This window comes from Penicillium longicatenatum, assembly GCF_028827895.1.
Source record: "Penicillium longicatenatum strain IBT 33135 chromosome Unknown contig_3_segment0_segment0, whole genome shotgun sequence".
NCBI lineage: Eukaryota > Fungi > Ascomycota > Eurotiomycetes > Eurotiales > Aspergillaceae > Penicillium > Penicillium longicatenatum.
Genome location: NW_026643121.1, coordinates 1,056,683 through 1,070,828, shown reverse-complemented (window position 1 = coordinate 1,070,828; position 14,146 = coordinate 1,056,683). Strand labels below are relative to the sequence as shown.

At 49.8% G+C, this 14,146-nt stretch overlaps 3 protein-coding genes across 3 annotated transcripts; 1 reads left to right on the top strand and 2 right to left on the bottom strand.

Annotated features, from left to right (window-relative positions):
* Window positions 1-216: 216 nt before the first annotated feature.
* Window positions 217-2,355, bottom strand: N7484_005754 (uncharacterized protein; the record flags this gene model as incomplete). The annotated part of the gene is made up of 1 exon (XM_057116173.1): window positions 217-2,355. One exon carries the CDS (start codon window positions 2,353-2,355, stop codon window positions 217-219), a length of 2,139 nt encoding a protein of 712 aa, XP_056972056.1.
* Window positions 2,356-7,434: 5,079 nt separating this feature from the next.
* N7484_005753 (putative C2H2 finger domain protein) lies at window positions 7,435-8,866 on the bottom strand (the record flags this gene model as incomplete). The annotated part of the gene is made up of 3 exons (XM_057116172.1): window positions 7,435-8,208; window positions 8,268-8,407; window positions 8,467-8,866. The coding sequence occupies 3 exons, from the start codon at window positions 8,864-8,866 to the stop codon at window positions 7,435-7,437; spliced, it is 1,314 nt and encodes a 437-aa protein (XP_056972055.1).
* A 178-nt stretch (window positions 8,867-9,044) lies between these two features.
* N7484_005752 (uncharacterized protein) lies at window positions 9,045-9,611 on the top strand (the record flags this gene model as incomplete). The annotated part of the gene is made up of 2 exons (XM_057116171.1): window positions 9,045-9,216; window positions 9,346-9,611. The coding sequence occupies 2 exons, from the start codon at window positions 9,045-9,047 to the stop codon at window positions 9,609-9,611; spliced, it is 438 nt and encodes a 145-aa protein (XP_056972054.1).
* Window positions 9,612-14,146: the final 4,535 nt, after the last annotated feature.

Here is a 14,146-nt window from a genome sequence, read left to right as displayed (position 1 = left end):
GGTTTCTCATGCAAAAGAGATCAAAAAACGCAGCCTTGAGATGAAACAAAGGAAAAGAAAATAAAGGTGAGAGGAAAAGTCAGATGGAACCATTAACCGTTAACGCCAAGCTGTCTGGATGGGGGTAATATTCATTTTTCGCCATGTTTTGGGTGAGTGCGTCACCATGCAGGGGAAAACAAGAAAACAAATATAAATGTGTAAAATTGAAAATGATCACGCGCGAATGCCTTCTCGGAGACGTCGATCTTCTTCCCAGATCTCTCGTTTTTCACTTTGGAGGTGCTCGTGCTGTTTTACGAGTTTTTCCAGGTCCGCCTGGGAAGGATTGGCCTGGCCTTCCAGGGACTTATGCAATTTGCGGTACTTCGCATAGTGGCTTTTAAATATCTGTGACCGCTCCGATAGCCGCTGTCGGGCAATATCGTAGCTCATTGGTGGGGATGCACTGCCAGTACTGCCTCCACTAGAGGCGCTTACGGCTCGGCGCCGTTTGTGGTCGAGGTTCCCGGTTGTGCGGACAGGTGCAGCTTGTGCCGTTGCCGGCTCGGCCTTCCGCTTCAAGGGGTTGCCAGTGTTTGTAGACTTTGTGACGCCATTAGATTGTGTCGTGGGCTTCGAAACCCGAGTAGTGGTAGGTTTATTGGTCCGGGCAAGCTGTGAAATAAGGGGAGAAGAAGAAGACGAGCCGGAGGATTGATTTTGGCTGTCGGAGCGGTTCCGCTTCGGCACATCGGAGGCATTGGTGGGAGGAGAAGAGCCGAGTGGAGAGGGTTTCTGGGGTGAGGTGGACTGTCGTGAGGCGGGTTTCTTGGATGCGGTCTTGAATTGGGATGATTCGAGTTTGGGGGTAGGTGCATCGACCTTGGGAGCCTTGGATGTATTCGAAGTGTCGGCAGGGCGCTTTGCAGGGACGTGGGTCTTCTGAGGACCTTTCTGAGCCTGAGTCCTTCTGGGTGGAGCTGCTTTATCCTCCTTCGGACGCGGAGCCGGTGGTCCTGAGGGTGGCGTGGCATCGGGCATATCCACATCGTCATCGTCTGATGAGTGCACAAACTCGTCAGACTTGAACTTGGTCTCCACTTTGGCCGGGGCCTTTCCTCCCGTCTTCTTTGTAACTCGTCCGGTCAGGGTGCTGTTGTTGCTCGTAGTGGGCTTAGCCTTGGCAGGTCGTTTCGCGGGCTCTTTCTCCGCCCGGGACTTCTGAGTAGTGCCGTTTGATCGAGGTGGAGCCCCATCTAGGCCCTTGGAGGAGACAGTAGGACGGTCCGTGTCGTTACCGGTAGCATCGCCATTGGCCCGATCATCAGCCCCGTCCACCTGTATCCGCGGAGTAGAAGTCTTCTTGACGGGACCAGTGCTCAGATTGAGACGAGACAGGCATTTGCCCTTGCCTCGCTCCTCCTTGGGAAGAAGCGTCTGCCAGAGTTTATCAGAGCGAGAGATGCGCAGCCGATCAAAGGCCGAAACGGCATTCTCAATGGCTTGCTGTCGGTCCTCTTGGTTTGGGTAAGGAAATTTCCACACATCAAGGTCCTTGTATGTCTTGTCCCTGAGATCGAATTTCTCACGATTGAGGCGGTTCTCCGTGCCATACTTCTGAGCTAGGCTACCGCAGTCCTCAATGGAAGAACGAGTTTGGCGCGAGAGGAACTTGGTGGAAACGGCTCGAACCGCAAGCAGGTGAATGAAAGGGGTCTTGAGGGCGTCGAGGCGGGCTTGGTTTTTAACTTGCGAGGATGGGGCGGAGGTAGGCATGGGCATAGGAGACTTGGGTGCACCCAGGGTCGGGCTCGAGGTGAGTGATCGGCTCGGACCTGTCCGAAGGAAACGGTCCTTCTCTAGCTCTGATTTGGATTTGGAGGCTCGCAGAGTGGAGTTTCCAGCACCAGCGGCCTTCAAAGCCTTGAATTCATCTGGATGGTGAATAATGTGTGTTTTCTTGGACTCCTTGCCCCGTTCGAAGGCATTGAGGCTCTCCTCCAGATTGGCAAGTGCCTGATCGGTGGCGGCGGTGTCCTGTTTGGCTTTTTCAACCTCCAGGCTGTGGCTCAGAACACCGGCAAAGTAGACTTCCCGATCGTCGGTTCCGTCGGTCGAAGTATGGTAGATCTCGGAACGGTGGGTTTCGGGGTAGGCGTGAAAGGGTTGAGACTTGCCCGCATAGTGAAGAGACGGGTGTTTTCCCAGGCGAAGTCGAGCTGGCTGGTCACTCCGCAGATTCTCCATAAGTTCATCCAGAGTGCTCTGCGCCAGGTTTAGCCGCATGATCTGAGTGGTTTTCGGAGCGGCTCCGGACTGATCCTCCTGGCGGAGAGACAGTCCGGACTTGGGGATCTCAAATCCGGGAGACATGGTGATCAGAGGCAGTTGTGGGAGGAAGATTGGAGGTAAAGGCTTCGAGGTTGAAGCGAGCAGGGTCGGATGGCAGCGTGAGAGCTGCAGGTCAGGCGGCCAACTGCACAAAGTGAGGCAACACCATCCGCCATAAGATCGAAAGGTACAAAACAGAAGTGACGGCGAACGGTGAAAAGTGGAATGGAGGAGTATGAAGGAAGGGAAAGTGAAGTCCAGACAGAGAGTCAAGTCGAGAGAGAAAGTGAATGAGGAGAGGGCGAGTCAGGCGAAGTGGAGAGTGGGGAGGAGAAGCTGACGGGGCGATTGGTAAATTCAGTAACGGTAAGATTACGTAAATTACAAAACCCGATTTTTGATTTATTTGTAGATTACAGCTTACTGGCCCTGTATCCGTCAGTAAAATCTTGCGACTTTTCCTCGGTATGATCTCCATTCGGAAAGACGATCCGTTCTGAAACGACTACAATGAGAGGAAAACAGGAGATAGAATTTCTTTCTCACATTCATGCGTAGGTCTCTTTTGTTCTTCTCTTTTTTGTTTCCGATGCTCGTCTTTCTTTTTAGCTTCCCTTTGCTCCGAAGCCAGTCCGGAGGGGGCTCTGTGCGCAAGCACAATGTCAACTAAGCGCAGCCGACTCCTAGTTGGTTAACGCCGATTTACATAATACTGCAGGTAATATTCCTTTCCCCTTGGGTGGCAGTGACGGTAATACAGAACTAACCATGAATAGACAGATTAAACTAGATTTCCCTACACACTCCACTCGGTGAGGAGAAAAGCGCCATGCGCGGGCAAAACGAAAAATCGATGGGGCTTCCCGAGTTCATGTATTACTTCCGGTTCCCACTTTTTCCCCCTCTCCAGACACATACGGGTGCGGCCGGGACCCAGTTCACAGTATCTTGGGCATCGTCTGGTGGAACATACCAAGATCCGCGCAGTGAGTCCGTGACAGCCGATCACCCGTACCTGTACGTGCTGGAGGAATGTTTCCTGCAGTACCTGAGAGGCACTAATGTAACAGGTACATTATTTATCCAAGGCCTTTTTGCCCCTCGTTCATGCACGCAGGCACGGATCCCAAATCGGATGACGAGTGTGTAACGACTGCAAATTGCCCGACACTTTCGGTACTGGTTTAAAGGATTATTAATTCGAGTTGACGAACTAGGCTACTGTAAGTAACTCGTAGGAGGATTGTATTGGATCAATAGTCCCAAAAACCCGGCCCCAGAATTCTCCTTTGATTGGGTCCGTACGACCTTCCTGCATGGACCTCAATTGGAACGGCCCTGACTCTGACATCGGAGCCGATCCTCGACTCTCACTCATTTGTGGATTATTCTGTTGGTTCATTCCCAAGAACCGGTTTTGGTTTCTCGATTACAGTGAGCCCAGTTTTGGCCCTATCTCCTTGGACTTGGCCCGAGAGGGGCATGCCCGTGGATCCCCTTGCTGGACAAGTGGACTTGGACAGCCCATAGTGTCTGGGCTGAGACAGGGGAGCCAATATTTAATAATAAATACCTGGCTATGCCCGAATTATCCTGCAGGGCCGGGTCTTGTTATTTTAATCCCTCTAGGTTCACCTGGAAACCATGTGTGGGGTCCCAAAGCTTACTGACAGTTCAAGGTCCACCGCAATGCTGGGGATTTCATGGTCTCGTTCATTCCTGCCTTCACTCCTGCTAATCAACGGAATTAACCAAAGCCACTCAATGCTGTCTTGACGTTGCTATTCGCTTTTTCGTTGCGGTCCACTCAAATCGCGAGGCTTTATCCCTATATCCACTCAACCCCGACCCACTGAATCCCTCAAGCATCTATGTACGCCTAACTGCTTTCGCCTCGACTTCCGCCCTCTGCATGTAACGGTTTACCGCCCAAGCACCTCCCACGAGCCACCCATGTCCCCTGCACCCTACCACAGTACAGCTGCAATTGAAGAGATACCATGACCTCGAAATGAAGACAGGGACAACACGGCACAGCTCTGACCGCCACCTGACACAGTGGAGCGGCAGCGGACACTTGTTAAGGTGGGTCGGGGGCCAAGAGGACCGTTCAGGCAGGTGAAGGGTTTGATTAGAGACCTAGGGGAACCAGAGTGTCGATAGGGGTTGGTTGAATCCTGGGCTTAATTGCTAATTTCACTAGGGAGTTGGGTGTTGGTGGACGCATCAGGCTAGAGGGGAGTATGCGGTGAGGATAAGGACTGGTAGCAATGAGATGCCGTTGCGCTGGCCCCTTTTTGAATCCTGTATGATTCATCAAGCTTCGGAACCGGCAAGAATCAACATCAATCGCCATCTTTATCAAGAGCTTCCAGATTCCCTGCTACCTAGCTCTCATCACTACCTCGAACGACGCATTCCGAGAGCAATTCTTATCAACGCAAGGTACCTTATCCAACGATCTAGCCATTTACGTCCACGGATCGACACAGGGTAGCAGCGCAACCCGAGCAATTACCTAGAATAGCACCAAGCCGCATTTAGCGACGGTTAAGGCTGGATTTCCTCCGGCTCTAACCATAGATCATAGCTCCGTACACAAGTAGGTAACCAGGTTCCAACAGTCGTCAAAATGGACGTGGAAAGTGTGGCTGTGGTGCAGATTTCGGCGTCGCATCCATGCAGGAGGCTTAGCCCGATGACCTGAATCCAATCATATTTTGAAATCAAGGATCTATGGAGAGTACGGAGTAGATTGATCTAGTCGCGCCACACCCAATACGAGAGCCACCGTACCAATACGAAGCGCTAGAATAAAGCCAGCCTTCTATGATCTTGAGACTTAAGACATGCTGAGCGAGGATGTATGGTACGGAGTATTCGATTCTCCGCTTGGATGATCACCGCTAGTTAAACTAGTGGACGTGCCTGAAACGAGGCTATCCAGCCACACAGCCAGCCCAGTCCAGCCCTGAACGTGGGTATGGATCAGTTTCACCGAATCATGCAACAACCCTGAATCCTTAAGATTGGTCAAGTCAAGCCTTGGAGTATTTTTGTTTTCTTTTGCAAAAGAGAGACGCAAAAGAAAACAGGCAGAATTGAAATTAAAGTATTTATCCCCGATGTATTTATTATTCGCCACATTAACCCGCAAGTTACACACTGAAATAAACTTACAACTCTGAATCCCTTCAGAGCAACTATGTTTCAGCACATGGGGGCGAGGTCGCTTTTAGTCTGGCCCGATCAGAATCTGATCCTCACGAATTAGACTGGTACAATGTCCCTGAGCCACGTAGCGCCTCGTGCGATCTACACGAGGAAATCCTTTCTCTCTTTGCTTTTCTTTCTTTTATAATCCTTTCATGCAGGGCCTCCACATCCACATCCTAGCTACCGGAACTAGTTCGGACTTTAGCGTATGTAATTTATCGACGTAATCCAACATGCTACTCACTACCTGGGCAGATGTTGCATATTGCAGCTCAAGCCCGGCCCTTGCAGGATTTCTTCCAACGTGACCCCGAGACCAATCATTTGAGGCAAAAGAAAAATGCTACAACCCCCATCGGCCCCATCGGGGCTAATGCGATCGTGATCATCCTGCCTTTTTGCTTTTTTTCCCTTTCTTTTCTTCCAAATCAGGGTTCGGAGAATCTATTGTCTCTGCCGCTCTTTTTCGCGGGAACAGGAAAATCAAGAATGAATGGAACAGAGAGGTGGGTACTGTATTTGAGGGGTTGATGCTCGGAAATCGCGCTCCCTGATTTGATATCAAGCCTTCTGGATGCGTGGGTTGGGGTCAGGTGTATCTGTACATGCACGAATGGAGCTTTGTCTGTAGTACGGATTCCAGGTTGAGTGATTGGGTCGCCCCCCTTCAGACAATGGTGAACATGATCGTCAAGCCACGCCCCAGCTTTCGTGCTTCCACCTGCGTCACCTGAATAGTCTGAATTACATAGAGGATGCACTTTTATGGGGAATAATGTACTAGTCCTGGTCTATGGGTAGAGAGTTGTATGTACGTGAATACATAATGTAGTTCCCGTAAGTCGATCATTGCTGGAGCCTTGTCACCTGGTGTATGGTAAATACAAGGACTTTGCACACTCGTTCAACCGGCGCATCTGGGCACCTGGTTCTGGGCATGGGTGAGCACTGGGTGTAAGAAGGCAGCCGACAGTGGAATGTTACACGGGGATTTCGAATGATACAGCATGCGACTGACCTGGTCACATTTACTGGATACTGCGCTGGGGTTTTGTGTCGCCTCGGTATTGTCGTTGATTCCTGTGGACAGGGTTATCTTTTGAATCGATCGACTGATGTGCATTGTTGTCTAGCTTCAGGGAATAGGGTACCATGGTAGAAGGTCCTGGCACCGATACAAAGGTAGACAGTCGTGTCAAGTCAATCTGGAGGCTATCCGTATCAATCGATAAATTGAATTGACGCCGTTCTATGGCAAACACTATGATACAAAGATGGGATCGCTGGATAAGTCGACCTCGTGTACAGTGGTATTCGACGCGAGAAAGCGAATAGCATGAGCAAAGACAGAAACGACAAACAGCAAAGAAGCACAGATTAAGCTGATATGCAATCGCAGAACAAAAGACAGAGGAATATGCGAACCAAAAAAAAAAACCCAATCAAACCCAGATCCAGACACCGCAACACGGGTCTCCCAAGCAAAAAAAGAAACCCCAGTCCCGATTTCCCAACCGATACAATGTTAGCCCCGTAAAAATGGCGAATCCCACGCTCTATCTATGCTGTTCCTCGTCTGGTCGTGTCTTGGTAAACAATGTCATCCGCGAGCAATCAAATAAATCAAAAATGGAACGAAAGCAATGGGGATGACAACCCTGAACAAAAATGAAAAAAAGGTCCTTAAACCTGCAACACGATCAGACAGCTCCAACTCCCTCAGTATATAGGTACAAAATAAATCAATATGCTGCAATAAAAGCAAGATAGCAGTGGAATCAACAACAAACGATGGAAAATGGCTTTGTTTCCATGGGAATCAAGGAAATGATGCAATGAAATAATTGAACAAAGGAAAACATAGGAAATGGTGGGTGTAGATATGATCGAGATCTGTGGCTCGTATCATACTGGTGTAGACCAGGTGTGGTCACCGAGCCGAGGCTTGGTTTCGTAGTTATCCGGTTCGGTGCTATTGGGCCGGCGGATGGTCGAGTTGGGAAAGTACATGTGTGGAGGCATGGAGGTTGGGTATGCCGGCGCACTGGGTTCAGGGTAACCAAAGTCGTTGGTCGAACCAGGAGAAGGCATGCTGCCGTGAGATGGCGAGGCCCATCCCAGGCTGGTCATATGGGGGCTGCCATTCACACTGTTCGGCCGATGGTCATTGTTGGCGGGGGGCTCCAGCGGCTGTGGAGGAGCGTAGGGATGCGAGGTCATAGGAGGCCGTCCGTGAGGTGCGCTGCCATAGCTCGAGAGTGACGGGGATGTCGCTGTCGGAGAAGCACGGGGGCTCCCTTGAGAGAAGTCTCCTCGCACATGAGCTGGAATGGGGCCACTGCCCATGTAATAGTCACCGGCAGAACGGTGCATATTCAAGGGCGGGAGGTCACCCCCAGGCGACATGGATGGGTGCTGACCAGGCGACGGGGTGGAGCCCATAGAGGTATGATCAGGGAACATTCCCTCACCAGGGCCACGGCGTTCCTTGTTCTGACGCAGATTGGCTTCCGTCTCAGCGGCAGCTTCCTCGATCGTCCCAGTGTGGTGGTTTTGGTGCCGGGTCAACGTCGTGCGTCGGGTGAACGTCTTCTGACAGTTTGCGTACGGGCATTTGTAGGGTCGCTTCCCGGAGTGGATGCGGCGATGCCTGGCAAGTGAGGACGAATCGCTGAATGGCTAAAATGAATCACTCATAAGCATTGACCCGAAAACATGGAAGAAAGAAAGAAACGAACCTTGCCACATCGCTCACACATATGAGGTTTTTCTCCAGTGTGGACTCGGGAGTGAACCGTCAATGCTGAGCGTTGAATGAACTGCTTCCCACATCCAGGCCAATCGCAGGCATGCGGCCTGACTCCGGTATGAATTCGCTCTATGAAAAGTCTCAAGGTCAGCCTAGTTGTGACTTCAACGGTCTGCGCAAATACATACCGTGTCGTGCGAGATCACTGCGTCGAGCGAATCCCTTGTTACACGTAGAGCAATGGAAAGTCTTTGGTGGAGCCTCGGCACCGGTTCTCTCTAGGGGAATCGGTGCTTGCTGAACCTGCGGTTCTCCGGTATATCCACCAGGGACATAGCCCATGTTCCGCGGCGTGGCACCTGGTGCCTGAGCATAGTAAAAGGTTTCCGCAAGCCCCTGATCCATTGGGACGGCGTGAGGAGGGTACGCGTTGACGGGATTGTCCGAAGCGCCAGGCTCGGCCTTCATCGAGGGTGTATGTTGGTTCATATGCGCACCCTGAAGATATTGTTGGTGTAATTGGGCTTCTGCGGCGGCGGCGGCTGCAGCGGCAGAGTTCTTCCGATTAAGGATAGTCGTGAAGTCCATGACCCGACCCACCGATCAGCTGAAAGACCGAGGTCAAGGACAGCGCAAAGGTCGTCCTTTTCTGGTTCAAACGTCTTTGAGCGCGGTTCAGTCCGTGTTTATTGAATTTTGCAAGGCACCGAATGGGGATATGTCATGCACCGACTCGTTGTATTGGCGCAAAGATAGACGGGGCCAAATGAGTAATCCTGGACGTGACCCGAGTCTGCTTTTCACAATCGAGGACCCGAGGGTTCGTAGGGAAGCGCGTGCAGGAGATCTCGACGCGTTTTTCGAGGATCGCAGCGAGACGAAGATGTTGATGCCTGTCACAGTGGAACTGCAAAAGTCCGCTCACTGGTGGATCCTACGTATGTGGGCCTCGAGGTTTTGTATCTGGACCGAGTTCCGGTTCCGAAGGGGAGGTCGTAATTGTCGTCTGTCTCCTGGAGACTGTTTCGTGATGAGATAGATTCTGACCAGTTAAGGTAACCGGCTAGACGCGGAGGATATGATTGGTGGTGGGGATCGTCGTGAGGGGGGAGGTGTAGGGAAAATGGGTAGCAATCCTATCAGGAATAAGCACGGTCAGTCAAAGTTCATTCGTAGCGGTGGATTGGTGGCTCTGTCTCGCCGATTTGACCCTCCAATCTTGCCTGGCTTTGCCCTCGGGCCTCCGGTATTTCGCGAACACCAAAGACCGAGGAATGATAGCGCAGGTGATCCAGCCGAAGAGACTGGCGGCGACGCAGCTGGATCACGATGAGGACGATACCAGGCAAGTATAGAGCAAACAGGCGCACGAGGTGCAGTGGCACGGCGAGGGGAAATCGCAGTCAGGGTCACGTCATTCCAAGGGACACGAACGGATTTTTTTATTCACACGTAGAAAAGGAAGGTAGGAAGGATCGAAAGTCAGAGGGGGGAAAGGACTCAGAAGTTTGCGGAGAATGTAGGGAAAGGCAAAGAATAAAAAGTAACGAGAAAGGGGAAGGGAAAAGGGAAAAGGTTAATGGATTAATATTAGGTGTGGTAGGTGCCACTTCAGTAGAATGAGAGCATACATCATTATTTACTTTCTTCAAGTCCCACTTGGAAATTGATTACGATCTGAGCTCGGTTTTTTGGTTAATTGCTTTTTCTTCTTAGGTGAGAATCACTAATCGATCCTGATATCGTTCTAACGTTATACGTAAAGACTCTTGAACATAGCAATATGGTTAGTAACGACTAAAAGACCATGAGTTTCTTCCGGTGCCTCCTTTTTTTCTGACCCTTTTCCAGAAAAATAAAATAACATAAAATAGAAAGAAATAGGAAAAAAGACAAGAGGCTATCCCTGCATCATCGTAGACTGTCTGGCCCTACTAGTTTCCTCTAGTCGGACCCAGAGAAGTGCGCTAGAAGGAAACAGGGCGGCACCAGAAGGCCCCCGTCAGCATCCTGGATCCACAACGTGCGCTTTTCCACCCCGTCCCTGCACGCAAAATGAATTCATCAAAAATCATCCGCTCAATTTGGTAAGGAAAAATGTGGATACGAGATAGTAACGCCGATCTGAATCAGAAACTACTACGATTACGGCCTTTTTTCTTCCCACGCCATTGGCACTCTCTGGACACACTTGACTTCCCCTAGTGTGAAACGGGTCTGCAAGAACAGAGTTTATGAAATCGCTTTACTGACGACTCTGGAGATTGGATCGGGCAGCTATGTGGACCTTCCCCGATAGTAAGAGGGGGATGACGGCAACACCAGCTAGCCCTAGGCCAGCAACATATGGGCACAGAGCTGGATGACCTCGATTTGGGGGTCGTGTGAAGGGAACCAAAAAGGGGGAAGGAAAGCGGGCTCTCACGATGATGACATGCATTGATTGCTTTTCACTTTCTATGATGGTGCGACACGAGTCCCATAAACTTTTGATGTGCAGAAGAAGCCGAAGCCTTGCGGGAAAGGGGATTGTCCCATCTCGATAGTCTGTTCCCACTATTGCTACCCGAACCTGGACGGCCGAAGGCTAAATCGATGGAGCTGTTTCCTTCTAGAAGGTTTCGAATCTTTCGGAAGTATTTCCTGTTCTCATCCTTGACGGAGTACGTACACACGGGGCACGGTGTGGCTCGTTGCACATGGTCATGGAAACTCTCATCCAACCCTTTTCTTACTCCCTGCTTCGGAGACCCGGCCAAGGAAGCCCTATTCAGGTTCCTGATGACGATCCATACTGTGGAGACCCCTGAGCATCGGTAATTACCCCTTGTCTCGTCCATTGCCCCTTTTCCTTTCCGGGGGCACTAGAGGGCTCCGGCCGGTTCAGCCTCTACAGGACTCCACTCCATAGCCACGCAGATGGGGACAGCGGCCTGGAGGATCGCTCTGGATTGGCTATGCCAAGCCTTCTCCTGACCTTCTGGTGGCCTTCCAGAAGGGTTTTCGAAGGACCGTAGAAGCCGTGGAAGAAAAAATGGAAAAAGAAAAATGGAGCGCCGTTTGCCTGACTCCATCCTGCACGGTTACAATGGGTCCGAGCCCTACACCAGCATGGATTTCCAGAGATCCATTCCCAGTTTAGCTTGAGAAGTCTTATGATTCATCGAGTTCTTTGTTCTTCTTTTGTTCGGGAAGACTCGTAAGAAATAGAATTAAAAAAATAAGAAAATAAAAAATAAAACAAGAATCAGCTTAGTGCCCGACTCCTACCGCTAAGAATCAAATCCGCTGCCTAAAGGGGGCCAGAATGCGAAAGACGAAACAGAAGTAGAGAATTGGATTGGTTAGTGACAAGTCAACTAAACAATCATTGGTTCAATCTCTCAACCTCCTACGTCCTCCTTTAGTGCTTTGTGATGATCCTCTCACCCCTGATCGTTGTGACGACACCTGCCGCGCAAATCCTCATCCCGGCCCTGTGGAGAGCAGCGGAGATTATGCATCCGCTGCAGCCATCCGCCTGCTTCCACTATGGAGTCCTATGGCGGGATAAAAAAAAATTGTGAATACGCAAAACAAATCAAGAAAAAAAGTATGTCGTTGTCTCAAATTCGCGGCCATCCAATCATATAGCACCTAATCAGAGGCTGTTACTTGATTTCTCGAAGCACCGCAGATGTGTTGGGCCACAAGATGATCATTGGTTGCCTAGCACGGGGCGATTCCCACATGGTTGTGGCTGAGACGTGTCTTGGTGTATCAAGTCCACGCTAGGCTCCATATATTTCTATTAGTAGAACAGGAGTCGTACCCCTTAACAGATTGGATATTTCCCAGGGGTGACTTAACTTCCAAAGGGAAAGTTACTCCCATTGCCAAGGAAGATGGAAAACCATAGTCAAACTGAAAATCAGGGTAAGGCAGAATATAGAAACGCAAAGATTTACGCTTTGACCAAGGGTAACGGAGGACAACATGATGTCACTGGGGAAATCGCGTGCACTGGCCCACGCGGTTCCTCAGACCCATTTAAATAAATAGTTCGGATCGATCAACGCGGGCTCATTTCGCGTGTTTTTCTCTTAGCAACAACGATCTCCTTTAGCAATGCCCACTAATTTTCCTAAGTGGATAGATACAAGAATCGTTTTTGAGTCTGTTTGCGCCAAGCGGATCTATGACGGTCCTGGAAGAAAGGAAATGAAGCATTTAGTGCGTTTCGTGCGGTAAATGCCGCCACTTCGACGCCATCGGTGATTCGAATTTTTGTGCTGCTGCGTCTTTTTGCTTCTTTCATCGCTTGTACTTACTGTGCTTGCTTATTCGAACTGTGGAGCTTGTTTTTTTGGTCTCGCTTGAAAGGGTAAATTTGTTGAGATCTGATCGAGCTAACTCCGGCGCGGAGATATATTCCTGTAAATCGTTGGTCACTGGATCTACATTGACGTCGACAGGGGTAGGGGCAGAGGCGTTTGGGTATGTGGACATGGAAAAAGAAAATATCAGCCTGCATGTCAGCTGTCTTGTGCATTCTCTTCAAGCGCACCTACCGCTGGAATCTCTGTGCCTTGAAACGTTGTAGAGAGGTCGAAGAGTATAGACCGACGGATACCGACGGTCATGTACATATTTAGGTATGTGCATATGTAGCTACTGTAAATAAATTGGGACTGAATTTCTGCAACTGATATGCATATCCATCTTGAAACCTATTGACCCTGCAATATCCTTCGCATGGGGGGCGTAACATCTGGATAGACTTTCAAGTGATGGGATGATGAGCTGACTATCCAAGAAAGTATGATGAAATATACTCAACATGTGAACACTGGATATTCAGGGCACTCCCGAGGTCCACGTGGTAAAATCTGGGGGCGTTCGAGGTTATGTTGTCTAGCGCGTCACACTATATGCTAGTACCAGGGCTACCTAATTGACGCCCTGAAGCATTCCATCCTGTAATATATATTGAAACTTGGGAACAGGAGGCTATCTACGGCCATGGACTTGCACAAGTGAATATTTTCATGCCTGGAAGTCAAGGGTAGAATTCCAGGATGATACATCAACACCCGAGGGTTCCGTTTCTAGGTGGGGAGTGGTTTACTCTAGCATATCTGGAACCATGGATCCGACAAACTTTCAAAGCAGCTATTGACATCCCGTCAAATGCCCAAGCCGTTGGGTCAAACTTCAGTATCTACCAGCTGATCACTCTGCGGAAGATTGAATATCTAGGCACAGCATACTTGGAATGGAATTTAGGACATCATGTTGTAATAATCGAGCTTCAAGCAAATCTCCCAAGGCTGGAACATTAGACACCTTGACCTTGAAAAGTAGGCGATGTGTTAAAAAAAAAAAGGGAAACAAAGAACAAAGAACAAAGAGCAAAAGGAAAAGCCAAAAAGAAGAAAAGCCAAAAAGCAACTTCATATACAAAGCGCTTGGTCAGGAGGACGGACTGCTTAACTTGATAGACATCAAGAGAATGGCCATTTTGAATCGCAAGCAACGAACAGGGTGACCACCCACATCAAGTGCCCCCTTATCCAACAAGAAGCATACATTCTTCAGGGTAAGGGCATTCCGCGAAAATAATTTGACCTGCTGAGCCTTTACGCCAGAGAGCTTCCGATAAAGCTATAAAGACCAATCTTTTATCTTCAAAGCGTTCTCCGTGTAAGTCGGGATGTTTGTATCAGCGTAGAGCACTGTGAAGGATCAGAGGAGACTCGCCCAAGTCGAGGAAAGAGAAAGAGCACACCAGTAATGGTGAGCAGAAAGAGTGAGCAGAAAGAGTGAGCAGAAAGAGTGAGCAGAAAGAGTGAGCAGAAAGAATGGATCGAACAGGAAGCAATTGTATTG